Raw genomic sequence first — 20,505 nt, 5'->3', positions numbered from 1 at the left:
AAGCCTTTATAATGGTTTAAAATGAAATACTTTGCTCAAATTGACAAAAAAATGGATCAAAATTACTCAGAAATTAACCAAACCTACTTATTTGTTCGAACTGATAAAAAAAATGGCCCCAAAATGCTCAAAAATGGTTCTAAATGACTTTGCCAAAACGACTAAAAAATGGTTCAGTGCCTGAAAAGGGGTTCACAATTATATAATTCATCCAAAACAACAAAAAAAAAACATTAAAATGCTTAAAACTTGTTCAAACTGATTCAAAAATGGTCTAAAATCACACCAAAACAGTCTAACATGACTCATAAAGGCCCAAAACAGCCTCTAATTTGTCCAAAATGATGTAAAATGGTTCAGAAAACCTTACAATTAGTCCAAAATGACAAATATGGATTAAAAACACCAGAGATGAAGATCCCTGGTGTAGACGGTGGTTGAAATAGTTAAATACTGCAGTATCAGTTTTTACAAATCTCCTCATTGGCGTAATGATATTAAAACAGCTGATCTAATGGTAGTGAAACCAACTGATGTCCCACTGACCCACTGATAAACATCCTCTGGGGTTATTTATTGTTACTCGCCCACAGCGCTGCATCAATACGTTCTTCTGTTTCTGTGAGCAGCTGCCTTTCTATAGATACTCAAAGAAAACAAGTGATGAGTTTAAAAAAATGTGAAGACAAACACTTTAAAGGAGCGACTTTTCTCCAAGCAATGATGGTGCGTTTTAAGGCCTAATGAATAAACCCACTGCTGGCGTTCATGTGTGATGTTTTAGTTGAATAAACAGCAGTAATTAACCCTCTTAACTGTGAGCATCAAGTCGCGAACGAGGCGACTCCGATCCACCAGTGAATGCCAGTCATCCAGTAAAACTGATCCCTTCGCCGCCTCGGCAGTAAACCTCGTTAAGCTCGTTAGGCCGCGTTCGCCATTAACGAGAAATACCTCGTTGCCATTGGAGACGGGAGACGAGCCGAGGAGTGTTACGCCGCGATTGGCCGCCTGACAGTTCCATTAGCGCCGTGTTTGGACGCCAGACTGGGAAGAGGATTGATGGGTCTGGGATGTGTGGGCGCGTTCGCCTGTTTTGTCAAACTGATGGACCCGCCGGTGTCGGTTGTGTGAACCGCCTGCCTCAGAGGAAAGAAGAAAAAAAAAAGGCAGAACTGCTCATAAAAATTTCAAGCGATGCCACCTACGGGCTCGGTGACAGCGGGCCAAGTTCATGGAGAGTGAAAAATGGGGTGAGAGAGCTCAAAATAGAGGGTGAGGAAGCTGTGGGGAGACGGGGGTGATAAAGGGTTATGAGCATGAAAACGGAGAGGAGGAACAACAGGGAGGATTCAGGAGAGGAAATATAGAAACTAGAAGTGCAGGAGAGCTGGGACTTCCCATTACAAACCTCTCAAATGAGTCATAGCTGGAGTCGGGACAAATACTAATAACAGTATCGTGTGTTTGTGTAAATCTGCAGCTGCTGGTGTGGAAAGTAGCTGAATACCCAAGATGTGAAAACTAGGTTGTTTGTTCCTTCTAAAATAAGACCTTCAGCTGAATATGACTCTCATGGGGTTTGTGAGCTCCGTGGTTACAAATTGCATCAGAACCTTTATAAACTTGTTCAAAAATGGTTTAAAATGGCTCAGAATGTCAGAAAAATGGTTCAAAATGACATAAATTGACCAAAATGACTGATAATTTGTCCAAAATTAGTCAAAAATGGTTTGGAATGGCTGGAAAATGGATCAAACTGACTCAACGATTGACCAAAACTATTTATATTTTCGTCCACAATGACTGAAAAATTTGTCAAAATTACTCAGAAATCAACCAGAATTGCTCATAATTCGTTCAAAATTACTGAAAAATGCTCCAAAGTGACTTAATATAAGCAGCTGCCTCACCGTCCCCCAGGTTTATTTATTGTCGAGAGCTGCTTCTGACAGCTTGAAACGCACCAAATATTCTGTTTGTATTCTGCAACTGCTGCTGTGGAAACTAAATACCAACAAGCAGCACTGAAATATTTCCATTTTTAACCTCGTTTTACTCACGAGGGAAATATTGAACTTTCTACTCCACTGTCATGATGTGACAACTTTGCTGTTGACTTTTAATTTATAGATTTAATATCTTGTAGATAATATTCTACTATTTTACTAATTTTTAATTTCATATGTCTGGCTTTACATATTATTGTTGTTGTTGTTGTTATTTATGATTCATACATTTTCTTGCAATTTATTTATTTATTTGATTATATTTTTTGTTTTATTATTATTATTATTATTATTATAAGTACTTGTGATAAAAGAAACACTATTAAAAGAAAGTTATATTTAATTTTAATTTTTTAATTAATTAATTTTTTATTTTAATTTAATTTAATTTAATTTAATTTACAGATTTAATATTTCATAAACAATATTCTACTATTTTACTAATTTTTAATGTCATATTTCTATTTTAATAATAATATTATTATTATTATAGGCACTTGTGATGAAAGAAACACTATAAAAACAAAGTTCTATGTGTTGCTAGTTTGACTAGGAAAAACATGACATGTGGTTCATTTTTATCAGTTAAACGTCTCAACAGTGTTTGAAGCATTTAACATCTAATTTATCTTTAAAACTAAAATGCACAGCTGTTACTCATATATTTACCAGACCTGTAGCTGTTACACACCACACTGAAACTGTTGTCCTAATTAACATCCTAACTTTGCTTCATGTTACTGGTCAGAGAATTATGAAGAACTAAAGTTTCACGTTGCTGAAAGATTTTTGAAGTCAACTTGTTGCTTCACAGTGACTCCAAGTGCAGGATGGTGGAAGAGTTTAGATCCTAAGAGAGCCAGACTGTGGAATTTTCTTACCAACAATTGTTCACTTTTCTGCTGCCTTTTCCAACCTGTACCGATTAACCCAACATGAAGCTCCTGAAGCTTTCAGTTTATTGAACAATGAAGAACCTCAGCTTTAAATCTGCCACCATCTCGTTGTCTTTCTCCTTCCAGCTGGAGACCAAAGCGGGAAAAGCAGCAGCTTCTCTGTCCTCTGCTGATGCACTGGAGCCTCCCGACCTGAAGGTGGCGCTAAAGAGGGAGCGTGAGGAACACCAGCACCTCCTGGCCGAGTCCTACGCCGCCGTGATGGATCTGACCAAACAGGTGTCAAGCAAAACCTGCCGCTGTGTTTGTTCAGGATTTTAAATGACTTAGGTTGAGATTTCTGTTCGGTTTAAGAAGCTGATGTATCTGTGTTTCATATCTGCCTCTTCTTGTCTTCTCTGCTCGAGTAGCTTCAGATCGGGGAGAGAAACTGGGGCAGAGAGAAGCTGGAGCTGCTGGAGAGGTTCAGCCAGGAGAGAGCTCAGTGGGAGCAGAGGCTGAGGGAGGCCACCGCTCAGCAGGCCAAGGTAGGACCAGAGAGTATTATGGGATGGTGGCTTCTGGGGGGAGATGAAGGTGTGTGTGTGTGTGTGTGTGTGTGTGAGATAAGGTGTTGTGTTTCCATGGAGGTGCAGAAGTTTAAATTGCAGCGAAATATGAGCCCACAGTGAGTAAAAATGTGACCAAAAAAAAAAACACAGTTAAAGTCTGAACACAGCAACCAGTTCACAAGTTTTTTTTTCTTCAGCAACTCTTTGATCCTGAGCAGGTCATGTACTGCTGAGGTCTGAAGCTGCTGCGGTGGCTTTAATCTCAGCGCCCGGTCTTGTCGGCGCTGACGGTAACCACACAGCTGTTAATGCCATGATGTGAGTATTATTACCTCACTGTGGTTAAAGCTGAGCTCGCCTGGAAAACACGGTCAGTCATGTCTGCTGATTATACACCAGCAGAGTCACTGCAAACCCCCCCGACACGTCAGCCAGGGATGAAGTTTAAAGGTTTCGTTGGCAGCTCTTTGAGGTTGTCAGACTGAGGGTGTTCTCTTTGCTCTCCAGTCCGTTCCCTTCCTCTTCCTCCTCATATGTTTCCCTTCTCTCTGTTGGGTGATCCTGTCTCACTCCCTTTTGTGGCCCTCTGGAACCCAAACAGGGCATTTTTTGGCTTCTGTCATGTTTTTACTCACTGTGGGCTAATTTTTCTACGCAATATGAAGTCCAGCACCTCTATGGAAACAGCACAACCGGACTAGAATCAGCATTTATCCACCAACAGTGGAGGAAAAAAACTCTACACACCTTAGATATGTTGGAGACATATTACAGTCGTCCTGAAATGTATTCATCCCCTTCCATTAAAGAAAAGGCAAAATTCACAATAATCACTTAAATAACTAGCAACTTAAAAAAGTAATAATAAATAAAAATTTGCTAAATTATAATTTAGTGAAATAAGACGTTGCTTTTGAATTGGGGTTGAAAAGAATAATTAAAAAAAAAAAAAAACTAAAAACTATCCCGGACAAAGTAGAGCACTTTGCTGATGAGCAGTGAAATCCAAACACCTGTCAACAGGTGCAGAAGTCTGACTGAGAGTTACAGAAAACACAAAGTATTTGAAGAAGTCAATTACTTAATAAATGTACACTTTTTTAAATGATGTAGGCCGATAACATAGTGAAAGTCCTGAACAGATACCATAATATCTTTTGGCCAGTGACGCAATAAGTTATTACAATATTGGCCTGGTAAAAAAAAAAAAAATCTTTGCAAATGTAATAACCAGCCAATAACGTAAGAAGCTATAGTATATATAATGTTAGAATTCAGAATCTTGACAGGAGGAGGTCCATATACAAAAGGCCTCAGTGGACGGGAAGTCTCTTAATTTGTGCACCAACATGTGCAGTGCTTTGTCATGTTCTTCTGATGTTCCTGTAGTGTTGCAATAAGTTATTACGTTATCGGCTTCTACAGGGTTATTCAACAAAACATTAGTCTACAGGTCCCATCATGTTTGTTTGCTTGTTTTCTGTTTTGTTTGCAATGTCATGATTTTCATTACATTTTTATTTATTATTACTTTTGTCAATTTCAACTTATTTCAGTAACAGCTGCTTGTTTCCTTCTTTAATGGGAGGGTGTGAATAAACTTGAGGACGACTGTACATATGTTGCTTGCAGCTGAGTTACTAATAGCTGCAGAATTAGTTTTTGTAAACTGTTTATTTTTACATGAGACATGTAGAGTACAGCGGTTTTGATGACATATCACCATTTTAAGCTCAGATTTGGTTTCGTTTTCCAAAGGAAAGTCACACACGAGTAATTTGGGACCCACTGGAAAATTGAAACCGATTCTTCTTTCTGTTTTTAAATGAGACATGTAGAATAAAGTCATCAACATTTTTTAATTTGAACCCACCAGTGAACGGCACATCAGGGATGATGGAGTCATTTCTGGAGTTCAGAAAAACTCCTACAAGAAGCGGATTTGCACTGAAAACAGGTTCAAATGATCATGACTACGCTGCTTGTTTAAGAAAACGAAACCAGGATTCACTCATTTGCCAGAGTGCAGATTTAACAGAATGGATCATATTCTCCTGTACATTCCTGCTGCAGCTTTTACTGTCACAAAATCTGACAATTCTGTGTTCAGAGGGGGAACCTATCAGAGCCTCCATCCTGCTCAGTCATCCACACGTTTCTACTCATGTTTTCCAGTTAAACCTCCTCTCAGACTTCTGACATTTGCTTATAGTGCCCCCATCAGGCCAGTTAGTGTAAAACCAGCAGTCTGTTATATCAGAGTTAGGCCAAACAAATAAAAAAAAAACTTCTTCTGTCATTGAAAAATTGTATTCTGTGAGTACACGATGCACATCCGGGGGCTCAGCTGGTCCACTGTGCTGCAGGTGAAAGTGAAAATCCATCAGAGCATCTGTACAACTGAACACATTGTCTGCAGATGTCCTTTTCCCCTCTCTCGCTCTCTCCCTCATTCCGCCTCTTTCCTCTGAGGGGAAATGAGCGTGAGATCAGCCCTTCGAGTGTGAAACTCGCTGACTCAGCGTCCACCATCTGTGCGTGTGTGTGTGTGTGTGTGTTTGCATGCAGACAAACTCCACCAGACAACTCGCCACTTCCTCAATCAAACCCGCTGCAGAGGAAGAGTGTGGCAGAGAAAGGAATGTGTGAATGTCTTCCAGGATGTGACAAAAAAAAGAACATGAAGAGTTGCTGCATGTGCAATATGTGCAGATGATGCAGGTCATTTACATGCTAATAAGCTGTTAGAATCCACTGATTTCCTTTTTCACTGACGACGCTCTTCTTTTTTTCCTCGCAGTCGAAGCCATCGGGTGGCGAATCCTCCGCGGACGCCGGCCTCGCGAATGGAACAGGATCGCCAAGGTAACGGTTAAAAAAAACGTTGTTCACATTAGATTTACTAGGAGAGAAAACAGCACGTCTGTTTCATGATACAGGTGTTTAGGACCAATCAGAGTCCTGCACACTAACTTATTTATTTATTAGCTCCCTGTTTTGTTTCTAGATGTTCATCAGTCAAATATTTTTGGACAAAGAGAAACCATCTTACATAGGAAGTAGCTGTAACTGTGCCATCAGGTTACGATAAGAAAAAAAGTTTAAAAGTCTAAGTATAGTGTCATCATCATCATCATCAGGTTTTCCTTATGGCCTGCTCTCGGCCCTCGGGCGTGACTAAAGCATGTGTCCAGCAGCCGGTTAAAGTCCGAGCCATCCAGCATTGTCCTCCTTGCCTGTGCGTGGTCTACACACAGTAACTTTTCAACATTTGCCCAAGTCCTATTGGGTGTTCGCTTGTCGAACAATACCTGCTTTTGCAAGGCATTGTTCTCCATGCGACACACATGGGCCATATACTTCAAGTATTGTGCAAAAAGTGTAATGAAAATAATAAATACAGCATATTTACACATAGCAAAGAGGAAAGGTGAACATCCGTTATAAAAACATTACAGTAATTCATTTACTCAAGATCAGCCCCAGTCCATCCATCCATCCATCATCTATCTACCGCTTAATCCTCACTAGGGTCACGGGGAGCTGGAGTCTATTCCAGTTGACTCAGGGTGAAGGCAGGTTCACCTGGACAGGTAACCAGTCTATCACAGGGCTACACTTAGAGACAGACAACCAAGCACACTCACATTCACACCTACAGACAATTTACAATCACCAATTAACCTCAACATGTTTCTGGACTGTGGGAGGAAGCCGGAGAACCCGGAGAGAACCCACACTGCACGGGGAGAACATGGAGACTCCACGCAGAAAGATCCCGGGTGTCCTCACCGGGACGCGAACCGGCAACCTTCTTGCTGCCATCCCCAGTCCAATATGCAAAAATAAAATTCTGAAAAATATGTAACATGTAATTAAAAGCAACATCTCTGTAATTAATTCTACTTTCATGAAGTGTCCTAATGTGCAGTTTTTATTGTAACAAATGTCATTTATTTTGAAGTGTTACTAATATTGTTCCTCCATCATGTATGTTCAATGCAGTGCACATACCACCACTCATCATGACTTAACATAAAACAGCCAAAATCTCCATTTTGACAGCATCAACCAAAACAAAAATATAGAAGCTTTGTAAACATAGCGTTAATAGCAGAGCTCTTGTTCTGTTGGACCTCATTAGATTTATACCTAATGAATAAACAGCCAGTGTCTCAGCTTTCAGAACTCAAAAGTGGCTGCAAATGTGTTTTCATGACAGCAGAGAATAAATTCTTCTTTCTCATTTGTGAAAAGGATCAAACCCACACTGGAGGGTCCGGAGGTGAATGGAGCAGCCCATCAGGAGGAGAAAACCCAGTTTGCAGTCCCGCCTCTGTTTATCCGCCCAGAGCAGGGCCACATCACCAGGAAGAACTGGACCGACCTGACCGATGAGGTTAATTATTTTTATACATTTACTCACAATATTGACCTTGACCTTTTGGAAATCTGGTTTGATGTGTTTACATGTTGGTAGAGAACTGGTTTTATTCTGTTGTTTCTTCCTCCAGACCCCAGAAATTGCAGATACGTGTAAAACCTGGGACGGGCCCAGCGGGTCCTGCAGCAGCGCGGCAGAATCTCAGAATCTGGAGTCCGTGCAGAGGAGCTACACCGCTCCGGACCGAACCGGCATCCGGATCTACTACAGCCCTCCTGCTGTGCGGCGCATGGAACCCCGCAGGAGGAACCAGGAGGCCAAAGAGTCCCAGCACACCCAGAACGGCAGCTCCTCCCTGGGGATGAACGGTTCCAGTGCAGCCGTGGCTTCTGTAGGATCTCTGGACGTTCAGCCTCCGTCCTGCTTTTCTTCTTCCTACGAGCAGTGGCTGAGCTCTCTGTCCAAGCAGCACCTGGAGCTTCTGGAGAGCAGAACCGGCTGCGTCGCCACCTCCATGCCGAGCATCATCAACAACGGCGTCGGCGGCTCGGCCAGCAGCCTGGTCGATGGGATGTCGTCCTCGTCCGCCTTCCACGGCCTGGAGATCGGAGAGATTTCAGCCAATCTGAGCGACGACATGAAGGAGATGACCAACTGTGTCCGCCAGGCCATTCGCTCTTCATCTCTGGAGAGGAAGTCCGGCAAGGAACCAGGGAGTCAAGTAATTCAAGCTTCTCTTTATGACTCTCCGTCTTTTAAGGAACTTGGAGTAGTTTTGGATCCTAAAAGGCTTCAGTTTAATTCAGTAGTTTCAGAAGCTGATTTGCACCCAGAACAGGGTGAAATGTTGTGATGACGCTGCTTGTTTGAGAGCCTTTATTAATCCCTCAGTGGGGAAATTTGCATTGTTGCAGCAGCAAAGGGGACAAACATTTAACAAATACCAGCAGAAATAACAATTATGCACATATCAAAGGTGGTGCGGTGGTAGAAATACTGATGGAAATGCACAGATTTTGTCTTTATTGCACAGATTCTTGTATACGTAGAAAAACTGATGTTGCAAAGAGTTTTAAATGCACAAAATAGTCATAAATCACAGCTTTGAATGTGTTGATATTGCATCAAAATGAAGTATTTTGGACGGAATGGCAGCATCTCTCCAAAACACTCAAACCAGAAATCAAGGATTCACTCATTCTCCATCAACAGAAATCTTTATATTCACCTTGAAATCCCTCCTGTGGTCATTACAGTCACTCTTTATCGCATGTTTTCCTTCTCTAAACACACTAAACGTTTTCATTTTCTCCACCCAGGCCGTCGGCGTCTCCACCAGATCCACGCAGACTGCAGCTCAGTACGTCAGCGTGGGCCTTCAGACGGAGAACCTTCCGGGCAGCAGGGGCTCGGGGTTGCACTCCAAATCCTGGTCGCCTCGTCCTTCGTCGACCACCTCCTCGTTGGCTTCGGCCCGAACTCGGCAAATATCAACGTCACTGGATAAAGTTCACAGTCGCATCGAGAGGCCGTGCTGCTCGCCCAAGTACGGATCACCAAAACTGCAGCGCAGAGTCTCCTCTGGTAATTTATTTCTTCTTAGCATTTGTTTTTGGCATCCACTGTAACTCAGGTTGTGTTACTCTGACTCTATTCATCACTTTGCACCGCTGCTGTGTTTTTAGGCTCTACCTCCAGACTGGATGGGAGCTCCTCCTCCAGGGACCGCAGCCTGTGGAGCCTCCAGCAGAGGCCCATGAGCGGAGGAGGAGGTTCGGCCTGGGCTCGATCCACCACCACCAGGGACAGCCCGGTCCTGAGCGGCCTCACCGACGGCCTCTCCAGCCTCTTCAGCGTCGTGGAGCACTCTGGGAGCACAGAGTCGCTGTGGAGGGGAGACGCAGGTAAGATGCTGCAGCTTTGTCGAAGGTTTTGGTGGAAAACGTCTGAGGACGATCAGGTCGGGACGTAAGTGCAGACAGTCGATGCAGGCAGGAAAAACCCAAATTCAAATCCAAAAAACAAACTAATTATTATCAATCAGTCAAAAGAGGAGGGTATCAGGCAAAGAGAGGAAGCAAGAGACAGATAACATACGACAGGAGACAAGCAAAGAAAAGGATTTTTACAAAACGAAACAGGAAATAAATAAACAAAACTTAAGACCATGACAGAAAGTAGAGCTTTTTTCAGAAGGAGTTTTTGTTTAGAATACTTGTGAATCAAATGATCACCAGAAGAAAACACAAACTTCTACCATAAGCCCAGAATTCTTTAGCTTGTGTCCACTTCTGCTGATTATGTTTGATGTTTTTTTTGAGGGATTTAATTAGTTGTGTCAGTTTTAACACCCATTTTTAAATGTTGTTTTGCATCAGGAACCAGCCAGACCGCCAGTCCGGCTCGTCAGCCTCCTGCTGCAGGAAAACCTTCAGTGGCGACGGTCTGCTCATCCGACTCCAGCTCTCAACGCTATGGAGGTCTGGTCCAGGAGTTCTTCAGGAACGTCTGCAGCAGCCGTGGCCCGGGAGGAGTCGCCCTGCCTGGGGAGAAAGCGCAGAGGGACTCCCTCGGCAGTTTGGGCGTCTTCAGCGGCGTGGATGAGCCCAAGCCGGAGTGCGTGTCGGTCGGAGGACTCGGCGCGCTGGCCGGGTTGGGCGGAAGCAACGACAACGTGACCAGGATTGTTAACAAAAGGTTTATGAGGCAGACGGCTGGAGAGGAGATGGTCAGCATCATGGGAGGAGGGAAGGAGACGACGAGCAGCGCCGCCGCTGCAGGATCTGGGGTGGAGGTGAGCGCCATGAAAACGTAGTTTCATTCTGAACCGTGTCAGTGGTTTCACCTGCTTCAGCCAGTCCTACATTAAATAGCATTTTGAACTGCAGCTCAGCATTGGCAGACTGTTGTTGATTCTGGCCCTCAATGGTTTTTTAAAAGCACCCTAAAACTTTTAGATTGTTAATATGCTTCCTCATTTGCCAGATGACAAAATTAAGAGACTCATTTCTCTCAATAGTGTCGTCATTTTCTAATGCTGCTTAAGTACTAATTGGATTTAAAACCTCTACACTGCCACTGTTTTTCTGGCTCTACATCGACTTTTGAGGGGAAGAAAAACCCCCGTCCCTGCCTTTAGGAAAAGTTTGAAATGCTTCCTGAAAAAGGTTTCCTGGAATTAAGGCTAAAACATGAACTGTATTTACTGATTTGAGGCTAAAACATTCAGAGCAGAACTTCACCATTTAGTGACGTTTCTTTGCTACTGTCACATTTTTACTCACTGTGGGCTCATTTTTCACTGCAATATAAAGTCCTGCACCTCTATGGAAACACAACAACCTTGAGTAGAAGTAGAGAGAATTCAGAAGTGTTTTCTGTGCAGTAGGACAAAGTTTTAATGCCATAAATCATGTAAAAGAACAATGAAATTGAATATTTAGCTTAAAACTGGAATAAACTTGTCCAGCATTTGTCCAAGTGTCCACAGGTGTTACCAACATGGTAAAAAACATACAATGTCATTGATGTTTTACTGCTTTCATGTGTACTTTGTGTCCTTACTACTCTCTGCTCCATGTAAACACAGCCTGCAGTTGAGCCCAATTCAGCCAAAAACTCACAGAATTCTTATTGCATGATTTGTTGCTTGCAGCTGAGTATTTTATAACCTCATGGTTGCACTGAGTAACACAGAATTCTTTGGTTTTTGCCAAATCCGATTAGAGCAAACTATTTTTAGCTCATTTTAAATGAGACATGACAGTTTTACTGACAGCTGAGCAGCTTATGGACCATTGGAAAAGTTAAATTCCAGCAATTTTTTTTCTGTTTTTACAGCTTTTGGCACCGACAACTGTTGAATTGAGTGATTTTCTAAAGATAACATAATTTTCAGACGTACAAAGTAGACGGCAAACATCTTACTTGTGGATCTACACCTGCACAAGTCATAAAATCCCCCAAAAAGAGCCTAGAATAAGTCTGCTCAAATGGAATAAATGTTAAAATTATAGATTTATAAAGGAAAAAATATTACAACAGATCCATATTGTTAAATTTCAAATCAGATAAAACAGCTTTAAATGATCAAAAGTATTATGAAGCAAATACAAAAAACAAGACGTCACACTGGACTGAGTTGGATAATAGAGACCAACATGACTAGTCATTAATACACTAAAGCAGCGATAGATAAAAGAATATACTGCTAGTAATTAAAAATATACAAAAAACACACCAAAAAGTAAAACAAAACCTTCATTCAGCCGTTCATAGGTTTTCATTTTAGTTAAATCCAACACCGTGTCTGCTGACAGTCATTGATGGAAGGTCTAAAAGTAAAACAAGTTTGCACAACAACATATTTGGGACATGGCTATAAGGCTAAATAGTTTCCTGTAAGAATATGTGAAAAGTGTTTTGCTTTGTATAATATAAAAAAAGATTTCCATACCTCCACGTTTGGCTGAATCAGACATCTCTGTCCCCAGGATGCACCTTGTGACTGCACCGCTCAGTCCGCCTGCTTCGCCCGACCATCCAGAGCAACAACTCGCCACTGCAAGCATCGTCCACAAGAGTCTCCGGCGGCGGCGGCAGCGGCGGCGGCAGCAGAGGAGAAGGTGGACGCCTGCAACGAGTGACCACACTTCTACTGCCACAGACACACAGACACAAAGCAATACTGATTATCCACAAACACCACTGCCATGAAAACACACACACACACACCAAATAAACATGCACACCGACAACCTGCCACACAGGCACACTGCCAAATACCACACACACACACACACACACACAGCTGATGGCACACCACAAACCCACTGCCACATGCACACATTCATTAAACACACAAACCAGGCAATATTACACTTGTCTTGGACCGTACCACTCTGATGCCAAGGACAGGGGGGGACTCACAACCCGGATTCAAACGTCACAAAACTACCAGCAGGAGAGGAAAACACACACACGTTCTTACACGCTCAACTAAACGAGAATAACTTTAAACTGCAGAAAGTCTAACAAGTAAAGATGTCAGGACTGGATCGACTCATAAACCCCCTCCAACTTACACAATAACCGGTACTACAGCTTCAGGATGGGAACTCTAACTTGCCACCACGCTGTTGGAAAAGCAGCCATGTTGGATTTACAGATAAGGAAGTGCGTTAAACGTGTGCGTGTTGCTATAAAACTACAAACTACAGAGGAGACATCCGGGACAGCTGGAACGACCTTCAACGTCTTGTTGGCGACTCCACCAGAATCCAAGACCGTAACCTGACCGATGATCTCTTTGTCATCGACACACATGCCGCGCTGGGAAATTACGCCGCTTCGATTAATTTAGCACAATCACATTCCAGCGACTGTTCTCCGACGTGGATCCTGAGAAGCTCGATTACGCAACTCGTTCAGTCGTGGACTAGTTTACATCGTCTTTTATTGGCTCGCAAAAGGAACAACTCAAGGACTGATGGATGTTTGGACTTCACAGCTCGACAGATGAGACCATAAAAACTGATCTCTTGTTATTTATTAGCAAACCAACGAAAAGCTGTTGAGGTTTGTCTAGACGTAACGGTCCACTGTGTTCCCAGAAGGACTCTGATCACAAACACTGGGACATGTTTTTTTGTGGCATTGTAGCCATGACCTTGTAGATGTAAGAAAAACCTCCTTTAAAGAAGTTAACCTGCGGAGTCTGATCGGGAAATTTAGGTTTGAATCCAACAGGTGGAAAGTGCCTGTTTCATAGTTTTTGAGATGTTCATCTTTAAACTGTCTGAGTGATGATTTGATGAAGACGTGAGGTGGCTTTTCCACTGCAGGAACATTAGGTGGTGTTTACAGGAATGGACCATTTTGGCCTTTCTGTTTTCCGCTCTGGTGCAGAATCCAATTGTTTTGACCACAACGTTAACTTCAGCTGCACCAGAACTATGAGAAATAGTAGCGACTGGACACAACTCCAACACAAAGGTCTGTGTGATTAACCTGTATGCCAAATTTTGTTGATGGACGTCGAGAGCGTAGAAAAATGGTGCTTGTAGTTCTCTCCAACTTTAACCAATCACTGTTATCTTCTCCAAATTTAACCAATTAGCATCCAGGCCTCCTCAGAAGCACCCAACAGCCTGAAACAGATTCTAGCTTTTGCAGCCAGAACACAAAAGAAGCTCCTGCAGCAGAAAACGCCCGTCCTGAAATACTGGTTCCACTGACTGCAATCGATCAGAAATGTCTGATTGCACCTTAAAGCCCCTCTACAGAGATCATGTGGCATTGGATAGCGATGCACTAGGAACCTTTTTTTTATTCTTATACCAGTTTCTAAGGGTTCCACAGCCACTAGTTTGGGATGATGTGAGAAAACAGACACAGCAAATTCATTCCATTTTCCTTCATTTTCGTATCACATGTGGCTTTTGGACTCTGATTCAGTTGAAATGTCATTGATTGAAATCCTGACTGGTGCATCTTTTCACTTGATATGAACAGTAGACTGAAGAGTCAGTAATAAAAGAGAAGCTGTAGCCGAGCTGCAGAAATTAGTCCCATCGACCAAAAGCTCTACTAGTCGTTGCATTCCTTCTGACGAGAGAAGAGATTCAGAGGTTGAGTCTTTGCCAGATGTGTGTTTGGTTTGTACATTTGATTGTTTCACTTGTCAGCTTTCTGGTGTGTCGATGCATCATTTCCTGGGAGAGTTTCAACTTTGTTTCTCGCTCACGTCTTTCCTTTGTTTGACACCGACGACATTTCTACTGTGTGATCCCTATTTTGAAGATGTAGCATCACAAATGTTTCTGAGCTACGAGCTGCTGAAGCACTGAAGGTTTTTACTTATTTGAAGAAATGAGAATTTTTGGTTTACTTAATCTGACTTTTTTTTTTTTAAACTTTAGTAACTTCCTAAATTAAAAAAAGTTTTTTCTTTTAACTAAATGTCAGTTTTCAATGATGTAAAATGTGTGATAGGGAAATATCTGGTACAGAAGTAAAACAAATGACACAAAGAGTCTTATTAGAACACATAAAATACTGCTAATTGAAAAAAAACAATCATATTTGGAAGCGTTTTTTTGGGTTCTCCTTTCTATATGTTTGCCATGTCATTCTCTTTCTAATCAATCAAAGTGCCTGTTAGTTTGCCTATTAGTCAGCTCACACCAAAACTGGACTCCATGTAAAACACACATAAACCCAGCAGGCCTTTTTTTTAATAATTAAGGTTGTTTTTATGCACATAATTACAATCAGGCAGTCCTGAAGCTACGATAACGTACTGTCGAGGAGGGACAACATGGTAAACAGCTACAGGAGGATATAGTATATAAACGCTTCAATTTTTTATATCGAGGGTTATATTGTATTTCTGGAAATTAAATTATTTTTGTTTAGTTTGGTTTATTTTATATGGATGTTTTTTTTTGTTAGCCTGTTTCTATTCTTTCTATTTAGTTGTCATGGTGCTACTTTCGTGCAAAGCCTGCTGTGGGTTTTCTACCCCTTTAACCAGGCGTCTGTCCGTCCTGAGCGGCGTTCCTCCGTCTCCGCGCTGCATTTAGTGAGTCAGCAGTTTAAAATAGGGCATTACGGTAACAGCGCGTGTGTTCAAATGACACGCTGAGGAAAACCCACAGACTAAATCGCTGCTGTCTGTCTCCACTCCGGCCCAAAACCGACTGCGTGAAACCAGCTTCGGAAGCGTCCGGCCTGATTTTCGCTGGCTGGCTGATTTTTTTTGCACCACAACAGGTAGTTTTTTTTTTTTTATTCCTGGAGATCTGCTTAGTTACACCACAGAAACCCAATAACCTCATGGTCGCAAGTTTCACTCCATTTCTGTCCACGTTCACTAACATTTCTATCATTTGAAGTTTTGCAGTTGCGTCTACGAACCACATCTGGAGAATTAACTGGATCCAATAGGAATTAAAGAGGAATAAAACACGGGGGGAAACGGCTACATGAACGTTCATCCTGAGCTTAAGACTCAGTTTAACTAAATGAAGAGTTTGCTTTCTAACAACAGGTTCACTCGGTGCCCTGTATGTCTAAACTCATTGTTTCCTCCTCACAGAAATAAAACATTTTCATGCAATACTCCTCTGAAAATGCAGGTTTTAACATCTTAGCATCTCTCTGTAGGTTTTCTCTGTTGTCTGCTTAGATTTGCAGCAATTTCACAGAAGAAAAAAAACAGTTTTAACAGTCGAAAGAAGCTCCTGCAGTAGATTACAATCCTTTGCTGCCTCTCCATGTTTCCAGCAGGTATAGATTTGCCCAAATGTGGCTCCTTAAGTTTTTTACAGCAAAGAGAAACGGTAAAATAAATGTTTTTTTTTCCTGGGGGCTCTATTATAGCTGCAGAAGTCATTGTCAGAAATCACTGTGCAGTGAAAAGAGCCCGAGAAGCTGCAGACAGTGAAACACTGGGAGGCTGAAGTCATGTCTGCAGCGACCACAGTCCAATAATGACTCCCACAGTCTCCCCCGTTACGTACCAGGATAAATACCCTGAAGCCACAAAGAAACCTTTATCATACACTAATATTTGGTTTGGCACCGATTCTGCTGTTCAGATAAACTGCAGAGCTGGAAAAATCTGTCACAACAAGCCATTAATCTTAATTCACCAATTTTGTTTTAAAACTGGAACATTTCTTAATAAAATCAAGGCACAGACTTGAAAGAAATCAACTATCTGAACAACAGAAGCCCCATTTTTGCAAAGATTCGGTTAAAATATTCACAGTTCTGTGGCAAAATGAATTAAACGCTGAGACGTTGCCGCGGTTTTTAACCAAGTTCCTGCTGACGTGCAAGAAAACACAAAGGTTTACCCGATTCTGTTCTACCTCTTACACTTTTTAATACACTCCGAGAGCTGGCATCCGATAACACAGAACACTGTTGATGTATCTCTGACATCATGACGCCTCTTCACCGTTTAGTCTCACTGTTCACGAGAAGGTCACTTTAGTGCCTTTTTCTCTACAAAGATGTCTCGGTTTGATCAAGACTTTTATTTTTCTGCAAATATTCGGCTCCGACTCAGTACTTACATGCAAAATTCCAGATTGAAAGCATCTGGAATTCAGATTAAACGTCTTACTTTGTCATCTTGTGGCCGATCTGGGGTCGCTCCGCTACAAAGATTGCAAGCCAGTACGGGATGTCAGTGTCAAGGCCGAGCTTACAGCTTTAGATGTTAGTGTTTTTCTGACCAGACCTCCAAATGGATTCAAATTTGGACCAATTTTACATTTTGGCTAGGTGTTTTTTATGCTAATTCAAGCAGTTGCCTGTATTTTTTGACGATATGGTGAAGATTCTAGCACATGGAACAAAAATACAGGACAGGGCGTCACTGATTTTTCATTGAATTGCACACGCGAAGCAGCTGCTGTGTGTTTCTTTAAGGTAACACTGACTTTATCGTCTTGTTTTTGGCGATGCATTTGATTTTTACGACAACAAACACAGGATGTGGCACTTCAGAGCTGGAAATTACATCTCACATCTGCTGTCATTTACTGCAACATGGACATATTTTCTATGTTCTATTTTCTAAAAAAGAAAACAAACAAACAAAAAAAAAGATTTCTCTCTAGGATGTCACTGGTCAGTCGTCTCCGCCTCTCCAGCCTTTCCACCTGCCCGCCAGGTGTCACGTTAGCTCCTCCCCCTCAGGTTACAAATATACGAGGCATTTCAGCCGATAACAGAACCGTTTGTTCACCAGCCGATGACAGATCTTACAGGTTGCGTCGCACAAAACCACGAGTCTTACTGTTCCCTGTGTGTCTGCAAACCTGTCGAAGCAACATGTCTACTTTTTTTTGTATCCATACCATTCATATGATTATTACATGCTGGGGAAAAAAAACAAATGTACATGAATTCTTAGCTGTCCATAACATTAGCCAAACTAGAGACTGCCTGTATATTCGCTTTATAACCTACTCTTGTCTTTTTTTTAATAACGGCTTGATTCTCGAATAAAAGGAGAATGCAATGAAAGCAAAACAAAGTGAGTACATGGTAAAGAAATGTGTCCCCCTCGTATTGTAAAAGAAAAGCAAAAGGTTTGTACTCTCTGTCCTTTTTGTTTATTTGAGAAAAGCTGAATGTCAACAGCGGCTCTGAACCAGGTCGCTGTGGAAGTATGTAGCTCTCTCCCTTTATACGCCACACTTGAGCATTTCTTCTGTACATAGGTGCATTTTGAAGCTGATGGAAAAACAAACAAACGACCGCAAACGAAGTCAGATGAGGAAAATTTGATCCAAGTGGATTTTTAAAAAGGGGGTTCGGGGTTTTTCTTTTTTTTCCGAGCAATGTAGCTTGTAAACCAAGATATTATAACTGCCTCCTGTTTGTCATAGAATTCACAAATAAATGTTTGATGGACTTTAAAGTGTTTTCCTGTCGTTGTGTACATGTTTGTGTTCTTGCCAACTGATTATGCTGCATTGTTGATGGGTGTTTATGAAAACAGCCAGAGTTGCTTCACCTGTCAGCTAACTTCAGTCATCTTGACTTTCCACCACACCCTTGTTATGACCCCGAGTCATGTGTCTGGATGTGCCAGATCTCCCTTTAGCCCGATGATGCTGGAGCAAGTGGAGCTCTGTGATTGGTCCACATGAGGAAATTCCAGGACTGGACCAGTCAGTGACAGCAGCCTTTCACATGAAGCTGAAGTCCTCCTTCCACTTACTCGCTTCTTCTGCTCCTAGTTTCCAATTTACATGCTCTTGTAAAGACCACATATAAGCATCATGGCAGTCTTGAGTTTCTAATGACTCCTTTAACTCTTAGTTTCTTATGATGAAACCATTGAAACACTCCAAAAAACATGCATTTTGGTTCTTTCATGAATTCATTATAGGTCTCCTGAAAATAAGACAAAATCTGCTGGATCAAAGATGGACCTGCAGTAATGCTAATTTTTGGCCATTCTCACTTCAGCTCAGGTGCTTTTGGTAGCAGTCCACAAGATGTGTTTATGGACACTCTTCTTAACAGAATTAGTGCAGTTTGAATAAAATTGTTGCGCAGTGGACAGATTCTTAATGGACTTTGGGGATGCCAGTCTAAAACCTAAATTCTAGCCTGATTTAGTCATTTTATTACCATTTTTAACAGGTGTTTGGAGTCATTGTCTTGTTGAAACACCCAACTGCGTCCAAGACCCAACCTTCTAGCTGATGATTTTGTGTTTTCCTGAAGAATGTGGAGGTAAGAAGTTCGTTCCTTTGTCCATGTGATCCGCTGCAAACTTCAGTTGAGCCGTAACATTCCATTTCTGGAGGAAGGACATTTGTTGTTAAATCTAATGAGTGGATCAAATGAGTCTTACTTTAATTGCCTCAGAGGAGACAGCAGCTGTAGTCAATCATCGTCACTCACGAGACATTAAGAGCCACTGAGAAAAGTTGACTACCACAGCTTTTGATATCACCAAAGCTGATCATTTAAGTTGCTGTATGTATATTTTTGATCCTACAGATCTCTAATAAATCCATGGAAGAACCAAAATACATGATTGTGACAAAGATGCATGTGCTTCAGTGATTCCATCATAGAAAATCAATGGTTATAGGAGTCATTGGAAACTCAAGACTGCTGTGATATACGTGGTCTCTACATGTGTAGAATCATACCCCTAGAGTGCCCAAAAAAGTTGCTGGTGTCATAAATGTGGTCCCACAGATAAGACTCAAATGAAATTAGTCACATGCTTAAGTTGTGAAAGTGCTAATCATCTGTGGGAATACAGGGGAGCTTAAAAAGCGTTCCATCCGATTACGTGGAGTGGACAGATGGTGTTTTGTTGAGACTCAGCCTTTGGAAAACACACACAATATGAAAGCTTGAATTATACAAAGAAAGTAATTAGGCAGCAGTTAACTTTCTGTTCGTTGTAAAGTAGCCAAAACTGCAGGCCAAGCAACTCAGCATTTGATTACCGTTGTCTGTGAGGCTATATTCATTTTATCCCTTTGTTTGTCTTGACTCCCCATATGGCTCCAGGTGGCAATAACGCTGGGACGTTTTTTCAAATGCGGGGTGGAAGGCAAACAAGAAAGAAAGTGAAAATTTAATGGGATGAAAAGGACAGAAAAACAGGAAGAAGAGAATTGTTTCAAGAAATGGAAGAGATAAACAGAGAGGAATGTGTAAAAACCAGCTTATCCAGTAGTATTTAAAACCTCAGGCTGAATGTGTTGTTTGTACCACAAATACAGAGGAAAGAGAGAAAACATTCTTTATCTTTGCTTATGCAATGATTAGTTCTTAAAGAAGAGTCATTTCAATAAAGTGCAAGTACTAAGACAACGAAATGCAGTTTAGCTTCTAACCAGAAGAGAAAAAGCAGCAGTAAATGACATTATACACAATATGGTACAGTACAGACAGAATAATGTGGATGTGGATGCAATATAGAATAGATCATGCTAATATACAGGTAGGGAAAAATAGCTGTATGAGCAGTATAAATAGTCTGGATGGTATGGACTCATACTTAGACATTAGTCGTCCTCAAATGTATCCATACCCTTCCATTAAAGAAAAGGCAAACTCCACAATAGTCACTCATATAACTAGAAACTGAAAAAAGTAATAATAAATAAAAATTT

The 20,505-nt window shown here is 41.6% G+C and overlaps 1 protein-coding gene across 1 annotated transcript in view; it reads left to right on the top strand.

Annotated features, from left to right (window-relative positions):
• Positions 1 to 18,278, top strand: part of LOC103373573 (protein SOGA1-like) — a gene marked incomplete at its 5' end in the record, with an annotated part of 110,652 nt that extends 92,374 nt beyond the window's left edge. The window contains 9 exons of the mRNA XM_008303478.1: positions 3,032 to 3,184; positions 3,316 to 3,432; positions 6,257 to 6,321; positions 7,714 to 7,855; positions 7,971 to 8,561; positions 9,160 to 9,424; positions 9,526 to 9,744; positions 10,219 to 10,634; positions 12,334 to 18,278. Coding sequence (XP_008301700.1) covers positions 3,032 to 3,184; positions 3,316 to 3,432; positions 6,257 to 6,321; positions 7,714 to 7,855; positions 7,971 to 8,561; positions 9,160 to 9,424; positions 9,526 to 9,744; positions 10,219 to 10,634; positions 12,334 to 12,486 — 2,121 coding nt within the window. The remainder of the gene's footprint in view (positions 1 to 3,031; positions 3,185 to 3,315; positions 3,433 to 6,256; positions 6,322 to 7,713; positions 7,856 to 7,970; positions 8,562 to 9,159; positions 9,425 to 9,525; positions 9,745 to 10,218; positions 10,635 to 12,333) is intronic.
• Between the last annotated feature and the right edge of the window lie 2,227 nt (positions 18,279 to 20,505).

This window comes from Stegastes partitus, unplaced genomic scaffold, assembly GCF_000690725.1.
Source record: "Stegastes partitus isolate 25-593 unplaced genomic scaffold, Stegastes_partitus-1.0.2 Scaffold2015, whole genome shotgun sequence".
NCBI lineage: Eukaryota > Metazoa > Chordata > Actinopteri > Pomacentridae > Stegastes > Stegastes partitus.
This window is presented reverse-complemented; position numbering and strand designations above follow the sequence as displayed.